We start from the raw sequence: 17,599 nt of genomic DNA, 5'->3' as shown, positions 1-17,599 counted from the left end.
CCATTGGGAGGAATAGTGCCCTGTCATTGGTACCAGTGGAAGGAATAGTGCCCTGTCATTGGTACCAGTGGAAGGAATAGTGCCCTGTCATTGGTACCAGTGGGAGGAAAAGTTCCCCATTGCTGGTGTCAGTGGAAGGAATAGCTCCCCATTGCTGGTGTCAGTGGAAGGAATAGCTCCCCATTGCTGGTGTCAGTGGGAGGAATAGTGGGCCATTGCTGGTGTCAGTGGAAGGAATAGCGCCCCATTGCTGGTGTCAGTGGGAGGAATAGTGGCCCATTGCTGGTGTCAGTGGGAGGAATAGTGGCCCATTGCTGGTGTCAGTGGGAGGAATAGTGGCCCATTGCTGGTGTCAGTGGGAGGAATAGTGGCCCATTGCTGGTGTCAGTGGGAGGAATAGTGGCCCATTGCTGGTGTCAGTGGGAGGAATAGTGGCCCATTGCTGGTGTCAGTGGGAGGAATAGTGGCCCATTGCTGGTGTCAGTGGGAGGAATAGTGGGCCATTGCTGGTGTCAGTGGGAGGAATAGTGGCCCATTGCTGGTGTCAGTGGGAGGAATAGTGGGCTATTGCTGGTGTCAGTGGGAGGAATAGTGGGCCATTGCTGGTGTCAGTGGAAGGAATAGTGGCCCATTGCTGGTGTCAGTGGTAGGAATAGTGGCCCATTGCTAGTATCGATGGAAAGAATAGCGCCCCATGGTTGGTGTCAGCAGGAGGAAAAGTGCCCCATCGTTAGTGTCAGTGGAAGGAAAGGAATAGTGCCCTGTTTTTGGTGTCAGCGGGAGGAGTAGTGCCCTGTTGTTGGTGTCAATAGAAGGAAACGTGCCCCATCACTGATGTTAGCAGGAGGAATAGTATCGCACTGTTGACATCAGTGGGAATAACAGCGCCCCAAGGGTCAGTTGAAGGCAAGTACCGTAAATGGCCACTTTTAGCCATTGTGCCGCATTTTTGGGATCACTGATTTTTGCCTGATTTTGATACAAATTGTATCTGTCAGATGGACAGAATTTACCAGCAGCTACAAATTAAATTTAAAGTTGATGTCTGAGATGAAGCCTGAAACAAAGCCTGCCTATGTATGTCTAGGCTTTGTCTGAGTCTTCTGTACCCTGCCTGGCTCTTCATGTAGAGTATAAGTAGTGACATCTGATGAGATCACACTTTCCATGTACTGCTGCCTTCGCCAGCGCAGCCTCACTTGGCTTGTCTCGTCTACATCCTGCCCACGCCCATTCCCCTATTTGCGCATGTGCAAAATACGGCCGGCCTTCACGCATGCGCAAAGGAGGCTGAGCGCCGTACCGTCCCTTAGTGGTCTGCGCAGGCGCAGCTGTAGCCGGCCCGTCATCTCCTGGACAGGAGGAAGCAGCCATGGAGTCATACGATGTGATCGCGAACCAGCCTGTGGTGATTGATAATGTAAGTAGCGCTGCACACAGTAGGCATTTGCACACAGCTCCCTTATGTCTCGCTAGGCCGGGGGTTTGTACAGCAAACGAGGGTGGAAGCGGTGCTGCCATTACATTTTCCCTTTGTCATTATTGCAACCGCGCCCTCCTGCCACACTGACAGCACCGCTACAATATTCAGCGGCGCTGCGGGCCTGCACACTATGCGCACGGACTGTGACAGGGGAAGCCGCTATAGATGGGGACTGTGGATTTTTTATTTTTCAATTAGGTGTTTGGGGGCGATGGGGCTGCGAGCAGTCAATCTAACTTGCTGCTGCCACAGAACACGCCTTGGGGTCCAGGTAGGCGTGGTAAACCGACGGGACCTGCATTCCCATTGGGCAAGATCGCCGCCGCTCAGCTAGCAGATAATAGGCGGGGATGAATGGCGTCCCTTGTCCGCAGTTCTGATTGGGCCTTAGCTTGATTGGCAGCTGCTGTTGGATTTCTGTTTGGAGCCATTGTGAAAGGGCGGGGTTTGTCGATTGGGTGCGGAGCGGTGGGGAGGGGGCTGGCCCATTATGTGGGTTAGGTTGGCTTTAGATTGGGTAGGATGTGATAACACAGTGAAGTGTGGCGGTGATTGTAGAACAGCTGAGCATTCATAGCAAACAGAGAACGGCGATGCACAATCCCTATCCGTGCTCTGTGTTGTGGGGGCAGAGTGAGGCTCTTACCTCCAGTCGATGGCTGGGCTGCCATTGCAGGCCTTCCTTGGAAAATGCTAGTTGCCTTGCACCAGGTCAAGTCACAGACTTGGAACAAGTCAGAAATCCTGATCTGCAAATGTACTGGAGTGCTTCGACCAACATAGCCAGGGAATTGGCATTTTCAGATGAGGTCAGCAATGGTAGCTTTTACAGTACAGTTATCCTTTAAAACCCAATGATGTGCTCTTCTTCCCAATCAGTGATCACACAGACCCCAGATGAGGCTGAAAATGACACAATTACACCGAGATCTAATAGTTTCAGTACATCCGATGTTCAGCATCATGCTGGTCATCCATGATCTGCCAGCACTTTCAGATCAAAGTTCCCAGCCTGGCAGATCTCTTGGGATGCAGACGTTGGTCTCCCAATTGGTGCCAGGATAGGGTGCTCTGGCATTCAAGGCAAAGCTGTCAGTGCCCCCCACCCTGTGCTGTGGCAGATGAAGCAATAGTTTTTCTATGTGATCATTCAATAAACAAGAGTTTTGCACTTTGATACAAACTTGTTGGAGTGCTGATTAGGTATCAACTTGGGTTCAGGCCGAACCGGAACCCGGTCCAATCAGCTGTGGCCGGGCATTTCCTGCAGCTGCATGTAAACAAAGGGGCGGGAGGCTGGTGACATAATTTGGCCTTATATGGTCATATTAGGTCAAAGTCATTGATCAAATAAGGTCCATGATCTTATTCATGTGATACATGCTGACCAGTCAGGACCATAGTCAGCCTTTTAACCATATGGAAAATTCTGGCATATGGTTTGCAAGAGGAACATACTCCATGACCCCAGATGGTTGTCCACCATAGTGGTGTGCTCTGTACAATAAGCATATACATGCCATGTATTCCATCAGATACAAAGGATTTTCTATCCATTATCACCTGGATTTCTAGTATGAAAAGTTTAAAGGATTGGTTCATTATAAAAAAAAAATAAGATGAACAAACTCACACCATGTTCCCCAACACCAGACTAGCCCCCCCCCCCAATATCCACTGCACTTAGCAACAAGGAAGATTATCTCCCTCTGCTCATATCAGACCAAATAATGGTCCTGATACTTGAAAACTTCACTACACAGTCCTGGAGGCTGTGTAGCAACATCATTCTTGCAATGGCGAGCTGTCATTGGTCCGCACGGTCACGTGAATTTCTATAGAGCATTTTATCCTTCTGGTATGGCGACCTTGAAGAAAGGAGATTCTTATCGGCCCGTGCAGTCATGTGACCACGCTTACCAATGACCGATCACCCGTGGATTTTCAGTAAAGGAATATCCTTGCTAAATGCTTTGTTAGTTTTGCATGTACATCCTTGCCTTCTACAGTAACCCGTGCAGCAAGCAGTTGTCACCAGTGATGTTTGCAGTGGCTGCATATCCTGCAATCTGTCATGGTGGTCTTGGTTAGTTTGTCACTACTCACTTAGTAATCTGTGTACAGATTGATCAGAGCAGGTTTGCTTCCATTAGTGTGGCACACTTGGCATTCCGGCTCCAGTCTGCCTTTTAGGGCTTGTGCACACCAGGTCCGCATCATGTCCAGACCACAACAGTTTGTTCCCAGACCAACAAAGCATCTCAATGTATCCCTATAGTATTTCTGGGCTCTGTTCACACCAGCGCAGACTGTTCCGGACCAGACTAAAAAAAAAAAAATACAGCTTGTCTCATTTTCTCTGGTCTGTACTGGAACACATGGAGACCACATGAAGAACGCATGCAAATGCACCGGAAAGCCCATGTTAGGTAAAAAAAATCCGCTCCGTGTTTCAGATCTGTACTGGAAAATGATGTGAACCTGGCCTTAAGATAAGCCCATCACCCAGCATCCACCTATGGGTAACCTTAAACATCTGTGAGAATCAGATCTTTACATCCGCTGTCCCCAGCAGACTTTGACAGCCATCAGTGGCAATGCGAGGACCATTACCAAAGGGTACACTGTGCGTCAGTGCAGATCAACAGGCCAACAATGCACGGAAAAGCATGTGTAGCTCTTTTTGTGAGATGCCGGGAGGGGATTGGGCATTCCTAGGAATTGGCTTCACTTGCCAGCTATGGCTTTATCTCCTGTGTTCTGAGATGGAACACAAGAAGCCTCATCCAGTCCAGCAGGGTCAGTGATGTTTATATTCCTAGGAATAGAGACCTGAGAGCTTCGCTATAGTAGTGAGGTACCTTGGCGGTGGTTACCCAGCAAGATCCTAGAAGACTTGCTGCACAGAGGTTGTGTTTGGGTAGGGTCATCTACCACTTGGGTATAGGGGGTATTTCTGTAGAAGTGGTGACTAGTGCTTAACAATCTTTGCAAGAAATGAAAACTGGAGAACCTCTTTAACTGAAGGCTGCTGGAATTGTGAACAGCCGGGGATTAGAAATGCAAAAATCTAACTGAAAAATCCCATTGTGTCGTCCCCCCCCCGCCTTCTGGTATTATACATTGTACGGCTATATTAATATAGTTACTGTTATGACATTGTACCTTTTCTCCCATTAGGGCTCTGGAGTCATTAAAGCTGGCTTTGCTGGTGATCAGATCCCAAAGTATTGCTTTCCTAACTAGTAAGTGCGCCTCCTTTATTGATGAACTGTTATGTTGCTGCTGTACAAGGTGAAGCTTGTAACCTTCTGTTGTGTTTCTGTTTAGTGTGGGGCGGCCAAAGCATATTCGAGTCATGGCTGGTGCCTTAGAAGGAGATCTATTTATTGGACCAAAGGCAGAGGTAAGGCTCTTTGTAAAGTAGCCACTGAATATTTCCTGAAGTGTTTAACCTGTGGGGGATATATTCCAATGTAATACTGACATATTGTAACATTTTCCTTCTAGGAACACAGAGGCTTACTATCTATCCGATACCCCATGGAACACGGCATTGTGAAGGACTGGAATGACATGGAACGCATCTGGCAGTATGTCTATTCAAAAGATCAGCTTCAGACGTTTTCTGAAGAGGTACGGTGGAGTTATCCTTAAAGGGCTTGTCCACTTTGAAAGAAAATAGGAAACCTGTTTGGGAGTGCCCATATGCTAAACGGTGTAGTCAGTTTTCTTCTGACAATCAGCTGTTTGCCTGCATTAGGCTTTCAAGGCTAAAGCTGTGCCGCAAATGCGATGTCTGTTGTCCATGTGGGACACAACTGAAGCTGTTTTCTGCTTTTTTGGTGGCATTGGAAAGCCACACACTTTAAATCATTTTATTAACAACATGCTACACATAGGGGTTTGTTTTATAGCTTCACGCAGGATTCACACATTTTCTAATTAAATTCTCGTAGGAAAATGTGTGAATCTTGGGTGAAAGTTGTGTGCTTATTGTAGGAAAACATTGATAAATGAACCCCTATGTGTAGCATATTGCTTTTCTGATGGCAAAAAGAAAGCAGATAACACCTTCAAATGTGTGATTCCCGAGGCCAGGTTCACACCTGGGCGATCCGTGACCGTGCAGCAATTGTGCACGAAATTATTTTATTTAATGGCACTCCAGTCGCCCCAGGCATTTTCCGCGGTTTCCCACTGAGATACCGCCTGTGCAGTTGCACACGATCGCGGGTTAAAAAACTGCGCGGTGCATGTCGCCAAACTTGTACCCTTTTTGTTTTTTTGTACGATGTACAAACCTCGTTGAAATCAATGGGGCTGCGTGGTAACTGCTGTATGCACCCGCACACGCTCGCACGGTCCCAAGATTGCCGAAATCTGAACCAGCCCTGAGTGAAAACATTTATAAATAGATCTGGAAAGCTGTCACACAAACAGCACCTCTGTGTCCTTTCTCTTCTCATTTTAGAACTGATGCCTGGCCTGGGTGCCTGAAATCGATTTGCCTGTTTTTGAGCTTTCTATGTTGAAAGCCCAACATGCCCTGTATTGGTAGCCTTTGGAGGCACCCTGCATGTACAACATTCAAATTAAAGGGATAGTTCACCTTTATACTGAAAATTACAGCGCAGTCAAGGGGCCCCATTAGATTACAGTCATGGTGATTTTTTTTTTAAAATTGAGCATTGTTTAAATTCCATACCTGCAGGCTTCCGCAAAGCCTTGTAAAAAAAAAAAAAGCATTCTGAGCTATCCGCGCCACGCTGCGTCTGTTGAGAACACCACCATCATCCCAGGAACGAGTTTCTTCCTCATCTACAAATCCGCATATGTGCATTGTGCTCCACCTCCGCTGAGCTCAGATAGGGCCTTTCATCCTAGCCTATACGTAGGACAGCATGGACTGCTCGGGAGGCTACTTTTTTGACCAGGCTTTTCAGAAGATGCGGTTGGCTGAGAGGTATGGAATTATAACCACTCCCTCTTTGGAACTAGCACTATGATTTTTAAACTAAGGCCATTTGACTGCATTGTAATTTTGTGGAAGGTGAACTAACCCTTTAAATTATTATTTTTTTAAAAGCTTTCGACTCTGCTAAGCAAATACCACGGATATTAACCCCTTTTTTTAGGGCAAAGTATTAAAACACTGACATTCAATATAGATTGGCTTGATAATCTTTAATTCTTTTCCACAGCATCCCGTCTTGCTAACAGAAGCGCCCTTGAATCCCCGGAAAAATCGCGAACGAGCGGCAGAAGTTTTCTTTGAGACTTTTAATGTTCCAGCACTGTTCATTTCCATGCAAGCTGTGCTGAGCCTGTGAGTGTCTCACTATATGTCTGTATGGTTTTCTGTGCTACTTTTCTATTGATTTTCTTATTGACTTCAGGCTTCCTGTGTAAAAGTGAATTGCTTTTCTTTTTTTTTCTTAATCTGCAAACTACATTTCAGCTGGAATCTGATTAGATGCTGTAGGCGGCCCTTCCACATCATTTATTTATTTATACATTCATACATGAGTTTCATTTCTGTTCCTTGGATATTCCTTTGCTTTAATCTTTTGTCCATGGTTTTTGAAGATTGCAATTGCACACGCAGGATTAATTTATTCCTAGTTATGAACTATCTTGATTTAATAGGTGTATAACTAAAGGCTCATCTGTATGAGTGCCTGGGCCTTCTGGACTGATATACTTTCTTAATAGAGTTGATTAAGGGCTTGTTCACACGACGTCCGGATTGTGTCCGGACCAGAACCGTGCGCTAATGCATGCCAATGTATCCCTATGTGTTTTATGGTCTACAGTTCTTGCGTGCGCAGTCCGTTCTGGTCCGGACAGAGAAAATACTGCATGTCACATTTTTGTCCGGAAAGGCACAAAAGCGTCAAAACGCACTGCACGCATGGCACTGCGTCTGCAGATCTGCACCAGATCTGGACCGGAAAATCGTGTGATCATGCCCTAAACCTTGAGGCAGCGGATCCGCTTCAAATGCAGATCCATTTCTGCAGTCCGCTCAACCTCTTGCAGCCAGCGGGAGCTTACCTTTTTATTATGCTTTGAACACCAGAGGGACTTCAAACAGGGGATCACTGTGATTGGCTGACACAGTGGTCACCTAATTGGGAGCTTTTCCCACTGGCTGTTGAACATAAACAGTGACCCAGAGCTGTCAGTGACAGTCAGGGAGTGCCTGCTGTACGCATATATGTGGTAACCTGGCGTCAGAACTCAAGACCTTGCTGCCACATAAATATGCATACAGCCAGCAGGAAGAGGTTAAAGAGATGTAATCATAGCTGAAATCGGGTGGGGTTCCAGCACAGCACCCTAGGTGGAAGAGTCCCCGTAGCATCCTATATTAGATAGAAGGATCTTGGTCTACTGTCCTGGTAGGCAGTTGACGGATATGCCCCCATAGAGAGCTGAGAATGTACAACGGAGGCTCTGCACAATAACTGTGTGCATACACAATGCTTGGGCCATATCAAAGAGAAAATTATGCTCTGGTAGTTTTTAATCCTCTTGGAAAAATGTCAGCACGGTGTCCGCTCAGACTTATTACAATGTCATTGTAATAAGTGAATGGTCAAATCCAGCACTTGAATATACTGATCCGTAGTAAGCCCCCCTTGTCTGTCTCCTTGCTAACCATTCAGCATCCAGAGTGAAAGGTCTGGTATGTGGCATAGCCTGCTGTTCAGTGGAGGAGATGTAATATACAAGTTTAAAATATTATGAGGGTGTTTGAAACTACACTGTGTACTGCTGCTTGTTTTGTGGGTCAGGCTTAAGAGTTTATCCAAGAGGCAAGCTATAGATATATATTTTATGATTATTCTTTTTTTTTTACAATCTCAGACTGGTGTTTATTGCTGTGATTTTCACTAAAAAAATCTCTCTCTATATTCAATAAAAGAATGAATAAATATCTTCTCTTCCTCCATCCAGCTATGCCACAGGGAGAACAACGGGGGTTGTCCTGGACTCCGGAGATGGAGTAACACACGCAGTGCCCATCTATGAAGGCTTTGCCATGCCTCACTCCATCATGAGGATTGACATTGCTGGCCGAGATGTCTCCCGCTTCCTCCGGCTTTATTTGCGGAAAGAGGGCTATGACTTCCATACCTCAGCTGAGTTTGAAATTGTCAAAACCATTAAGGAGGTTTGTAGTGCTTTTATTTCTGAGGTGTACAAAAGTGGTAAAACGTGGAGTATGGGTTTAAAACACAGCTAAAGTGGCATTAAAGTTAGGGATGCACAGATACTTTTCGAGTACCAGTGCAGATACCTGGCATTTTCACAAGAACTACCAAGGTTGCAGCGGTTGCAGCTGGGACTTGGCTCTGGCACTCCACCACTGTCCTGAAATCATTAGTCCTGTATTGTTTTAGAAAAACTGTCACATGACAATAAACAAAAATGTATCGGTACTCGTACTTGTAAGTACTCGGCAAGTACCAGTACTCGTACTCGCAAAACTGGTATCTGTGCATCCCTTTATTTATATTTATAAAAACAAAATCGTACATTAAAACAGATGTACAAATCCCAGGAGCTCCGTGTGCTCCTTACAAATGACAGCTGCCTCCTAACTTCTGAATTTTTCTCTAGTCTAGTCTTGGAGCGCAAAAGTATCGGTACATGTACTCGTACTTGTACCGAGTACTGTACTTGGTATCTGTGCAATCCTAATTGAAGTCATAAGGTGGGTGGATAGGCATGCATGATCTGACCACCATCAAACATTGCAATGGTGGGACATCCTCCTGAACACAAATGATTGGTTCAGCCAGATGGTCATGTCTGTGGGCAGATTCCCAGATGTAATTATAGTTGGCCATGTGCAGTCAGATTGTGGTTCAGGTTTGATTTGCTCCCACTGCATATTGTAAGGGTCTACCTGATCAGATATCATTTTTATAGACTGTATGATGGATAGAAAATGTGTCCATCTAGCAAATCATATTTAAAACAAATTTCTTATTACATGTTAAAGCTGAACCCCAGTCTTATCTTCACTCTTGTACAGTTGTACTGGCTCCTTTCCTTTACTGAAGCGGCTTACTGTGATTTCACTGCACTCTGTGAGCTTTTTACAAATGTTCTCTCTTGTTCTGTGTAGCGTGCATGTTACCTGTCCATAAATCCACAAAAAGATGAGACGTTGGAGACAGAGAAGGCCCAGTATTACTTACCTGACGGAAGCACCATTGAGGTATGTACTCAAGCAGTGGACTGTATAGACATGTCAGTGTGCATTGACTAACTCAGGCCTTTGGGAAATAGGAAACTACTGCTTGGAAAGTCTAGACAGGGCGCTAGTACACATAAATGACATGGCAGCTGTAATATGAGTAATAGCAGTAGTAGGGCTGCTGCAATGCTTCAATGACAAGTATCCTTAACTCTTTGGGTGTGACTGCTTTACTATATATTAGGTTTTTTTATTGGTGACTTTCATTCTTTTTACAGCGTAATTAAAATGCTGTATTTGTCTCACTGAAGAGTTTCACATATTTGTTACTCTGCATATAGGTTATGTTTTTGTTAATGCTTTAGATGCACAGAATTTAGTTTTATAGCATTTGTGAAGTTCCCAAGGATAGCTCATGTCAAAAGTTATGTATACCAAGTCAGTGTGAACCTCCTAAATGTTTTGTGGATTCTCCTTTTAAAGGTACACTTAAAATTGGCATTAATGCTTGGATGCAGGGCAAATAGCTAAATACAGGATTCAATTACAGTCAGCTGTTGTGACTGTCAAAGTATTTGTATCTCTGTTCAGCTAGTCTTACATTCCAAGCTACCTTCCTAGAAGGCACAACCAGTTTCTGGACCTCCTTGAAATTCATAATATAGTGAAACGGTACAGCTTGGCCCAGGACCCACCCTTCATGTCTCTGGAGAAAGCATGAGTAGCTGAATATTGATGAGGTCATCCCTCTGCTCCCTCCTCCTGTAGACATGGTTACAGTGTTACTGAGAGGTGTGCAAAGCAATAGAGCTGTTAAACTCTGGCTGACGCTGCACTTTATGTTCTTTTGGATAAAATGCAATGATAGACTTTTTTAACATGCCTTTTAATCCCCGTCTGGGTCCTGGTTGGATAGATTATTTCTGTGTGGTCACTGAGTCAATGAGGGTATGGCTCTAATGTGTTTTGTGCCCTGCAGTGGTTGTCGATTTGTGCTACTTACAACACAAGGCACTATTTACCTTTTTTTTTTTTTTTAAACTTTATTGAAATGTCACAAAATGACATTTTATTAATTTCTATTCACCGCCAATGAATCATGACTTCAGGTGGGCTGCGATGTATTATGGGAAAATGCATGTCTGCATTTTTATGCAACATACTGCAACCCACCTGAAGGCAGCGTTGTGGTGTGAATGAGGAGCAGTTCTCTCTGTGCCTTATGCGGTGAGCCTGCATTGATCTGTGCAGAGTAATATAGGTCACCCCACATGGTATGTATGAGCCCTAACACATACTAGTAAGGAATACAGTACATCTAAAGTCAATATTTTTGCCCAGCCAGAACATTTTGAAAAATATATTTATAGTTGCTTATTTTTCCCTTTTGGAAGAAAGCCAAGCCTTTCATATGACCATTATGTTCATATTTCTTTTTTAATTGGACATCCTCAAAAACCTAATACGAATGTGTTCAAGATGCCATAACAGCACAGTAAGGGTATTCATTCCTGGACTACATAGACCTCCTGATTTAGCTCTGCATTGTCCTTTATACAGATCATAAGGCATTCTGGGATGGCTGTGCCGAGTGACTCACCCGTGTGTGATCTCTGGGTGTGGTAGACAAGTAGTGCCAACATTTCTGAAGTTTCAGATGTTGCACCTTCTGTTGTCTTGTTAATCTTACAGATGTTTCTTCTTCTATGTAGATTGGCCCAGCCCGATTCCGGGCACCTGAGCTGCTGTTCCGACCAGACCTTATTGGAGAGGAGTGTGAAGGAATTCACGAGGTGTTAGTATTCGCCATTCAGAAGTCAGACATGGACCTAAGGCGGACCTTGTTCTCCAACATAGTGCTCTCTGGAGGATCCACCTTATTTAAAGGTGCTGACTAATATCATTGTTTTTTTCTGCTGCATTAGAAAGCTTGGGTGCATCCCACGTGGATTTTCAAAGTACGGTAACCAAATCATTAGTCATACTTTGCAATGGCAAATCTAAATCATATGTTCTTTATAGTATATTCATTTGTTACTGCTGGTATCCTTAAAGCACTTCTCACCTAATATGAGAAAATTCAGTGTCAGATTGGATTTGATGTATAAAGTCTATTTTTACTTACCATGGTGGCGTCACAGTAGTTGGTTCTCTGTATGTAGCGGTGTTCTCTGAAGGTGATCAGCCGAGGCCCTGGTGTAAGTAAAACAGGTGTTACAACCATGCACTCTACTCATTCCCTGTATATGAATACAGACAAGGATGTGGTATATGAATACAGACAAGGATGTGGCTTCTATCATTTGAAATTGTTCAGACTGCTGTCTGATGAGAGAGTGGTCTGAGGCAGGCAGGGGGGACTGGTCACTATACAGTAAGTGCTGGTGCCAAGGTTTACATATTATCATTTTACTTTTTAAATCTTATTTAAAAGTATTTTTAAGTTTAACTATAACTGTATTCCTAGACAAAACTAAAACCTCTCGCCTCGCTGTCCATGCTGCACGATTCCCGGCGGGTTTTCTAGCCTGCTGGCACGACGGAAGACGTGCGACCGTACAGTAGAAACGGTCGCACGCCTTCCATTTCCCGCGATTCTCATACGAGAATCGTGCAGTGTATGGGCACCTTTTACACAGACTTTACATCATCTGGCTTTCCTGCATGGTAACACATGCAGTACAGTGTTCTACATGGAAGGATGGGTGGTTGGAACTTTGGTAGTGTCCGCCTGCCTAACACAGACCTTTCATCATCTGGCTTTCCTGCATAGTAACACATGCACTACAGTGTTCTTCAGAGGAAGGATGGGTAGTAGGAACCTTGGTACTGTCAGCCTAACACAGACCCTACAAACAGTGCAACCTAAATTCTCCAAGTTCATATGGGGCATTCATGTGCAGTTTCCAACTCAGATTTTGCATTTATTGTTTATATGATGAACACTGCATTAATACTGAAGGTCACTGAGACCACTTACTGTTATTCACTGTACTCGGACTGCTCTGTAACCATGTGTCATCTTCTTCCAGGATTTGGGGACAGACTTCTGAGTGAAGTAAAAAAATTAGCACCAAAAGATGTAAAAATAAGGGTATGTTTCTTTTTCTTTCATTTATTAATTGTTTTTGTCTGCATCATTTTGTTTTTTGTAAAGTGGAGAAATGTTAGCTCATGGGTTTTTGTTTGCTGTTTGTATCCACTTTGGGGAGATTCAGCTACTTGGATAGAAAATGAGGGTAAATCTCATCAGTGGGAACATATAAGTTTTCCTCACAGGTATCCACACGGGTAGTTAACATTACAGGATGCAGATTAGTCAACCTAGACATTAGTGACATGCACTGTTAGTAGGCTCATGTATAGGTTTATGATTCAAAGTTAGTAAATTAGCGTGTATTTACATAGGGGTCTATTTATTAAAAAAAAAAAATTGCATAGCTATTCAGTGAAACTGTAGGTTCGTTTGTTCTGTGAGGATGGGGCAAATTGAATAGTTGATGATCAAATATGAAAAAAAAAGGTTAATTCGTTGGGTGAATCAGGAAAATACTGCATTATGGCCTCTAGATGGAGCTGAGGATCATAGAAAATGAATACATCTTAGTAGCAGCAATACATTGTAACAATACTAGAGGACTCTGGAGGGAAATGGCAAATAGATGTAACCATTGCTACTACAGGGATCCCCATCTTTATCTTCTAATTTCCTGTCTTGTTTAAATTGCTGTTTGTGACCCCACTGGGGAGATTCCTCCTCACCTGCTGTGCGGTTATTGGGACAGAAAGTGAATCTCTCCAACAAATATAGGAATGGCAATAAAGGCTCTGATTTTCCTGCTATCTGTGATCTCCTTGCTTCCTTAAAGGAGAACTATGAGGTGAGTGCTTTTCACTCACCTCCTTGTTCTAGACGACCTGTGACAATGAGACTGTCACAGGTCGGCTCAGTAGATCGGGAGGTGAGCGAACACATACCGGCATTCGCTCACCTCTCGATCCTGTCATGGCTCTCTGCCGTGACCGGAGGGGCTGGATTCCCCCCGCTCCGATCCGCCAGCGCTGACTGGCAGACCGGGAGGGGGCGGGTACAGCTGGCTCTGCCTCTAGATAGGCAGAGCCAGCTGTCAGTCACGCAGCTGGGCGGATCCAGACATAATTGTCGGGATCCGCTTCAGCTGCGGCGTCTCAGTATACCGCGAGCTACAGCTCGCGGTATACTGAGCCTAGGGTGACGGGAGGACGCTAGTTTGTCTCCTCCCGTTACCCTAAGGAGAACTAATGGGGTAAAGCCTTAACCCCATAGTTCTCCTTAATAATGACCACGGAGGAAGAGAGAAGAAATCTGCCTTGGTACAAATAAAGCCTGGCCTAATTCTTTATCTTTTACCACCCTCTTTAAATTTAAGGGTTCGTTCACAATCCGTTTTAGCCTGCTGTCTGGTGTGAAGCGGCAATGCCTTGTGCTGTTACAAAGCCAGGCACTGTTTAACTTAACTGAAATGTCACAAATCACATTTCACCCAGGAGCTGTAGAACGGTGATCAGCACTGGCAGGTGTCACATGAGGAGGTGCATTGCTGAAAAAAAGCATGTCGGCATTTTTTCACACCACAACCCACCTCAGTGCAGCCTTGTGTCAATACGGCACCTAGAAAACAATTGTGAGCCTGCATTGATCTGTGCAAATGAATGCAGGTCACCACAGATGGTGGAACAAGCCCTAAAATAAAAAGAAATACTTTTGTTTGGGGTCAGACTTTTAAGGACCGGCTTTGGATCGCACAGCATAGGTTATAGACCATTGGTACATGTGCCCTACAGGGTTCTCCAGATGAGATGAGAGGTACATTTATCATGAGGGGTGGAAAGTTTAGTAAATGATTTGTAACCTGGATATCAGTTTTTTAGATTTAGTAATGGATTGTTTGGAAAACCTTTGAACAATGGAGAGGGTACCACGAAAGTGGTATTCAAGGTTAGATGATCATTTAAGGATTTGCTTTTAATGTGTTACAATATTTATTTTTCTGTCTAGATATCTGCTCCTCAAGAACGATTATATTCTACATGGATTGGGTAAGTAACCCAGATTTTTTTTTTTTTTTTTAACATAAATACGACTTTGATTTAAAGAAGGAGAGGTTCCTCCTGGTAATACATTAATTAGGCATATGCTCAGTTTATACTGCTCAGGTGTTGTGACAGGTTTACCTTGAATTTGTTGTCTTTTCATTGCGTACATGAAGAATAAATGATTAATGGAGATCAGCTAATTGAATTGTTGCACATATATTGCTACTCTTGTACAATATATGTGGGCAGGTGCAGTCCTTTCTGTCCCATGGATTCAAAACATTAGCACTATGCCTTTTGCTTTTGACTTACTACTGGCAGGTAGATTTTGAAATAGAAAGGAACATTAGCAGGTGCCACCCTTGCTGACATAAAAGAACCATATATGAGTTCCCAATATGTTTAAAAAGCCCAGTTGAACTTTTAATATAAAGGTGATGTCACCTGGGGGACCCTGCCGCCGAGAGACATGATAGTATTCTAGTTACCTCTCTGAAATCGCTCACATGCTGGCCAAGAACACTCTGAATCTTCCTGGCTAGCGAGGGAGGGACATCTTACTGCCCCAGCTAGAAAAGGAGTCATTCCATAAAAACTAATAAGCAATTTCTAGTGGTAACTCTCCAACATCATGATCGCATGTGTAATATTAGCTTAAAAACAGTCGGGTGCATCAAGAAAACAAAGCAAAGCCTCCCAGTTCATAGAAAGCAGTCACAGCCTGATTAGAAAAGCCTGTTCCCTGCCAGCAGGCTGGTGAGAAGGACCCTTGCTCTCTGAATGGGGGCAGTGGTCTCTCTGCAACCCTTTGCCAAGTCAGAGCTAGAGCTTTCTCTGTCAACAGAGAGCATGAACTTTGCTGATTGCAGATCTATAGGTCTGATTCATCAGTCAGCATTTCCGACCTCTGCAGAGAGACCAGGCTAGCAGGGGCCAGGCAATTCTTTTTAGGCAGTGGCTGCTTTCTAAACAAAGTGAACTGTAATTCTTTGCACGTCTGTTGTCTTGATGCACCTTGATTTTGTATTTAGTTGATTTAATACCTCTTGAAATGAATGCTGTTGGGTAGAATTACACACTGGCTTCGTGTATTTTTGGCTACTTCAGTGATAGGATTTCTCCACCTCTATCAGACTTTAAAGCTGAACTCCCAGGCAGTTATAAAATGCAGACAGTGGAAGTACCTGAATTTGACTTGGTATCTCCCTCTTGCAGTGGACTGGACAGCAGGAGGATGTAGAAGCAGCTTAAAGAGCCAATTAGGTGTGCTGTAGTGCATAGTAGGGGAGAGCAGAGTGACAGAGAGATGCGCTTTATAGTGTCTGCACCTTCTCCTTTTAACAGTCTAGTCACAGATTGGGAAGGGAACCTGTAAGTGAAAGGCCCCCCCCCCCCTTTATGGACATGAATAATAATCCTTTGGTTAGCCAAACTCTTCTCGTGTACGTATTTCATCTGTATTTAGTGCGTTGCCCGGAGCTTAGCTTTAAACACAAGTAGTATTTTCCCTCTAATGCAAATGAGAAAATACATTTTATTAGTGGCTAGACATGGGGAGACAAAGTGATGTTATTCAACCCAATGGACTGTAGCTGAAATACCCTTTAAGTAGCATCTGACAAACCAGCCAAATGCCTGACAACATTACAAGTAAGGGTATTAAAAAAAAAAAAATTGCATAGCTATTCAGTGAAACTGTAGGTTCGTTTGTTCTGTGAGGATGGGGCAAATTGAATAGTTGATGATCAAATATGAAAAAAAAGGTTAATTCGTTGGGTGAATCAGGAAAATACTGCATTATGGCCTCTAGATGGAGCTGAGGATCATAGAAAATGAATACATCTTAGTAGCAGCAATACATTGTAACAATACTAGAGGACTCTGGAGGGAAATGGCAAATAGATGTAACCATTGCTACTACAGGGATCCCCATTTGATTCAGTTTCAAATACACATGTTTTACCTTTTCAGTGGATCTATTTTGGCTTCTTTGGACACCTTCAAGAAAATGTGGGTCTCCAAGAAGGAATATGAAGAAGACGGGCCCCGAGCTATCCACAGGAAAACTTTCTAACGTCCCAAAAGACCAAGTCTCTGTATCAGTCCACTTCAGTTTAAAACTCGCTTTTTGAGTATGAGAGTGTGGTTGGGAGGTGACTGGTGGGTGGGTGTGAATGTATGTGTCTGTATGCGCTCTCCAGCATGCCAAGAAGTGGTTAAACGAGGGCAGAAGAGGGCAGCCGAATAAACCCATCGGAGAGGAAAGCCTTTATCCCATTCCTATTTATGTGTTACGTTGCACCAGGGTCTGTAAATGGTCTGTTGCGAAAATATTTTATCGCATTATAGCCTATTTATCCTTAACAGATTACCGTACATAAAGTATAAAGACAAAAAACCTAGCTGGCAGCACATAATGAACTGTTCAGTGACGTATGTGACCCCCGCACTTCTTCGCCACACAGGCCTTCAGAATTACGTTTACTTGAGTCAACAAAAAACGTTTCTTGAACCTGTAATATGTCAGACTAGTTTAAAGACATGGATTTTGGAAATGTTTCTATTGCATGATAATAAAAGAACAGTATAGTTATATAGTTGGACATCTGGAATATTTTTATTTCTTTTTGGTAAAGTATCCCTGTGACAAAGCCTGTCTGCAGGTCAGTGTAGGTTCCAGGATGTTCACCTATAGGATTTATTAGTCTGGTAACCTGTAATGTCTGCTCTGTGTTTTATATTTTATATGCAGAAACTAAGGGGACTAAGTAGCCCTGTCTCAATCTTTGGGTCCTTGTACACCTGGGAAGAGGGGCCAGCTAGGTAAC

At 43.9% G+C, this 17,599-nt stretch overlaps 1 protein-coding gene across 1 annotated transcript; it reads left to right on the top strand.

Annotated features, from left to right (window-relative positions):
* Nucleotides 1-1,270: 1,270 nt before the first annotated feature.
* On the top strand, nucleotides 1,271-17,268 carry ACTR1A (ARP1 actin-related protein 1 homolog A, centractin alpha). The gene is made up of 11 exons (XM_018553424.1): nucleotides 1,271-1,420; nucleotides 4,664-4,728; nucleotides 4,814-4,889; nucleotides 4,994-5,119; nucleotides 6,688-6,812; nucleotides 8,447-8,663; nucleotides 9,624-9,716; nucleotides 11,408-11,582; nucleotides 12,728-12,789; nucleotides 14,734-14,774; nucleotides 16,743-17,268. The coding sequence occupies exons 1-11, from the start codon at nucleotides 1,373-1,375 to the stop codon at nucleotides 16,843-16,845; spliced, it is 1,131 nt and encodes a 376-aa protein (XP_018408926.1). The 5' UTR covers nucleotides 1,271-1,372; the 3' UTR covers nucleotides 16,846-17,268.
* Nucleotides 17,269-17,599: the final 331 nt, after the last annotated feature.

The sequence above is a fragment of the Nanorana parkeri genome, unplaced genomic scaffold (assembly GCF_000935625.1).
Source record: "Nanorana parkeri isolate BGI_ZX_2015 unplaced genomic scaffold, ASM93562v1 scaffold119, whole genome shotgun sequence".
Lineage (NCBI taxonomy): Eukaryota > Metazoa > Chordata > Amphibia > Anura > Dicroglossidae > Nanorana > Nanorana parkeri.
This window is presented reverse-complemented; position numbering and strand designations above follow the sequence as displayed.

Bases quoted from the DNA above. Each gene is read 5' to 3' on its own strand.
- ACTR1A (XM_018553424.1), top strand. From the start codon at position 1,373: ATGGAGTCATACGATGTGATCGCGAACCAGCCTGTGGTGATTGATAAT. The intron at 4,729-4,813 runs GTAAGTGCGCCT...GTTTCTGTTTAG, and splicing joins AAGTATTGCTTTCCTAACTA to TGTGGGGCGGCCAAAGCATA. The intron at 11,583-12,727 runs GTGCTGACTAAT...ATCTTCTTCCAG, and splicing joins AGGATCCACCTTATTTAAAG to GATTTGGGGACAGACTTCTG.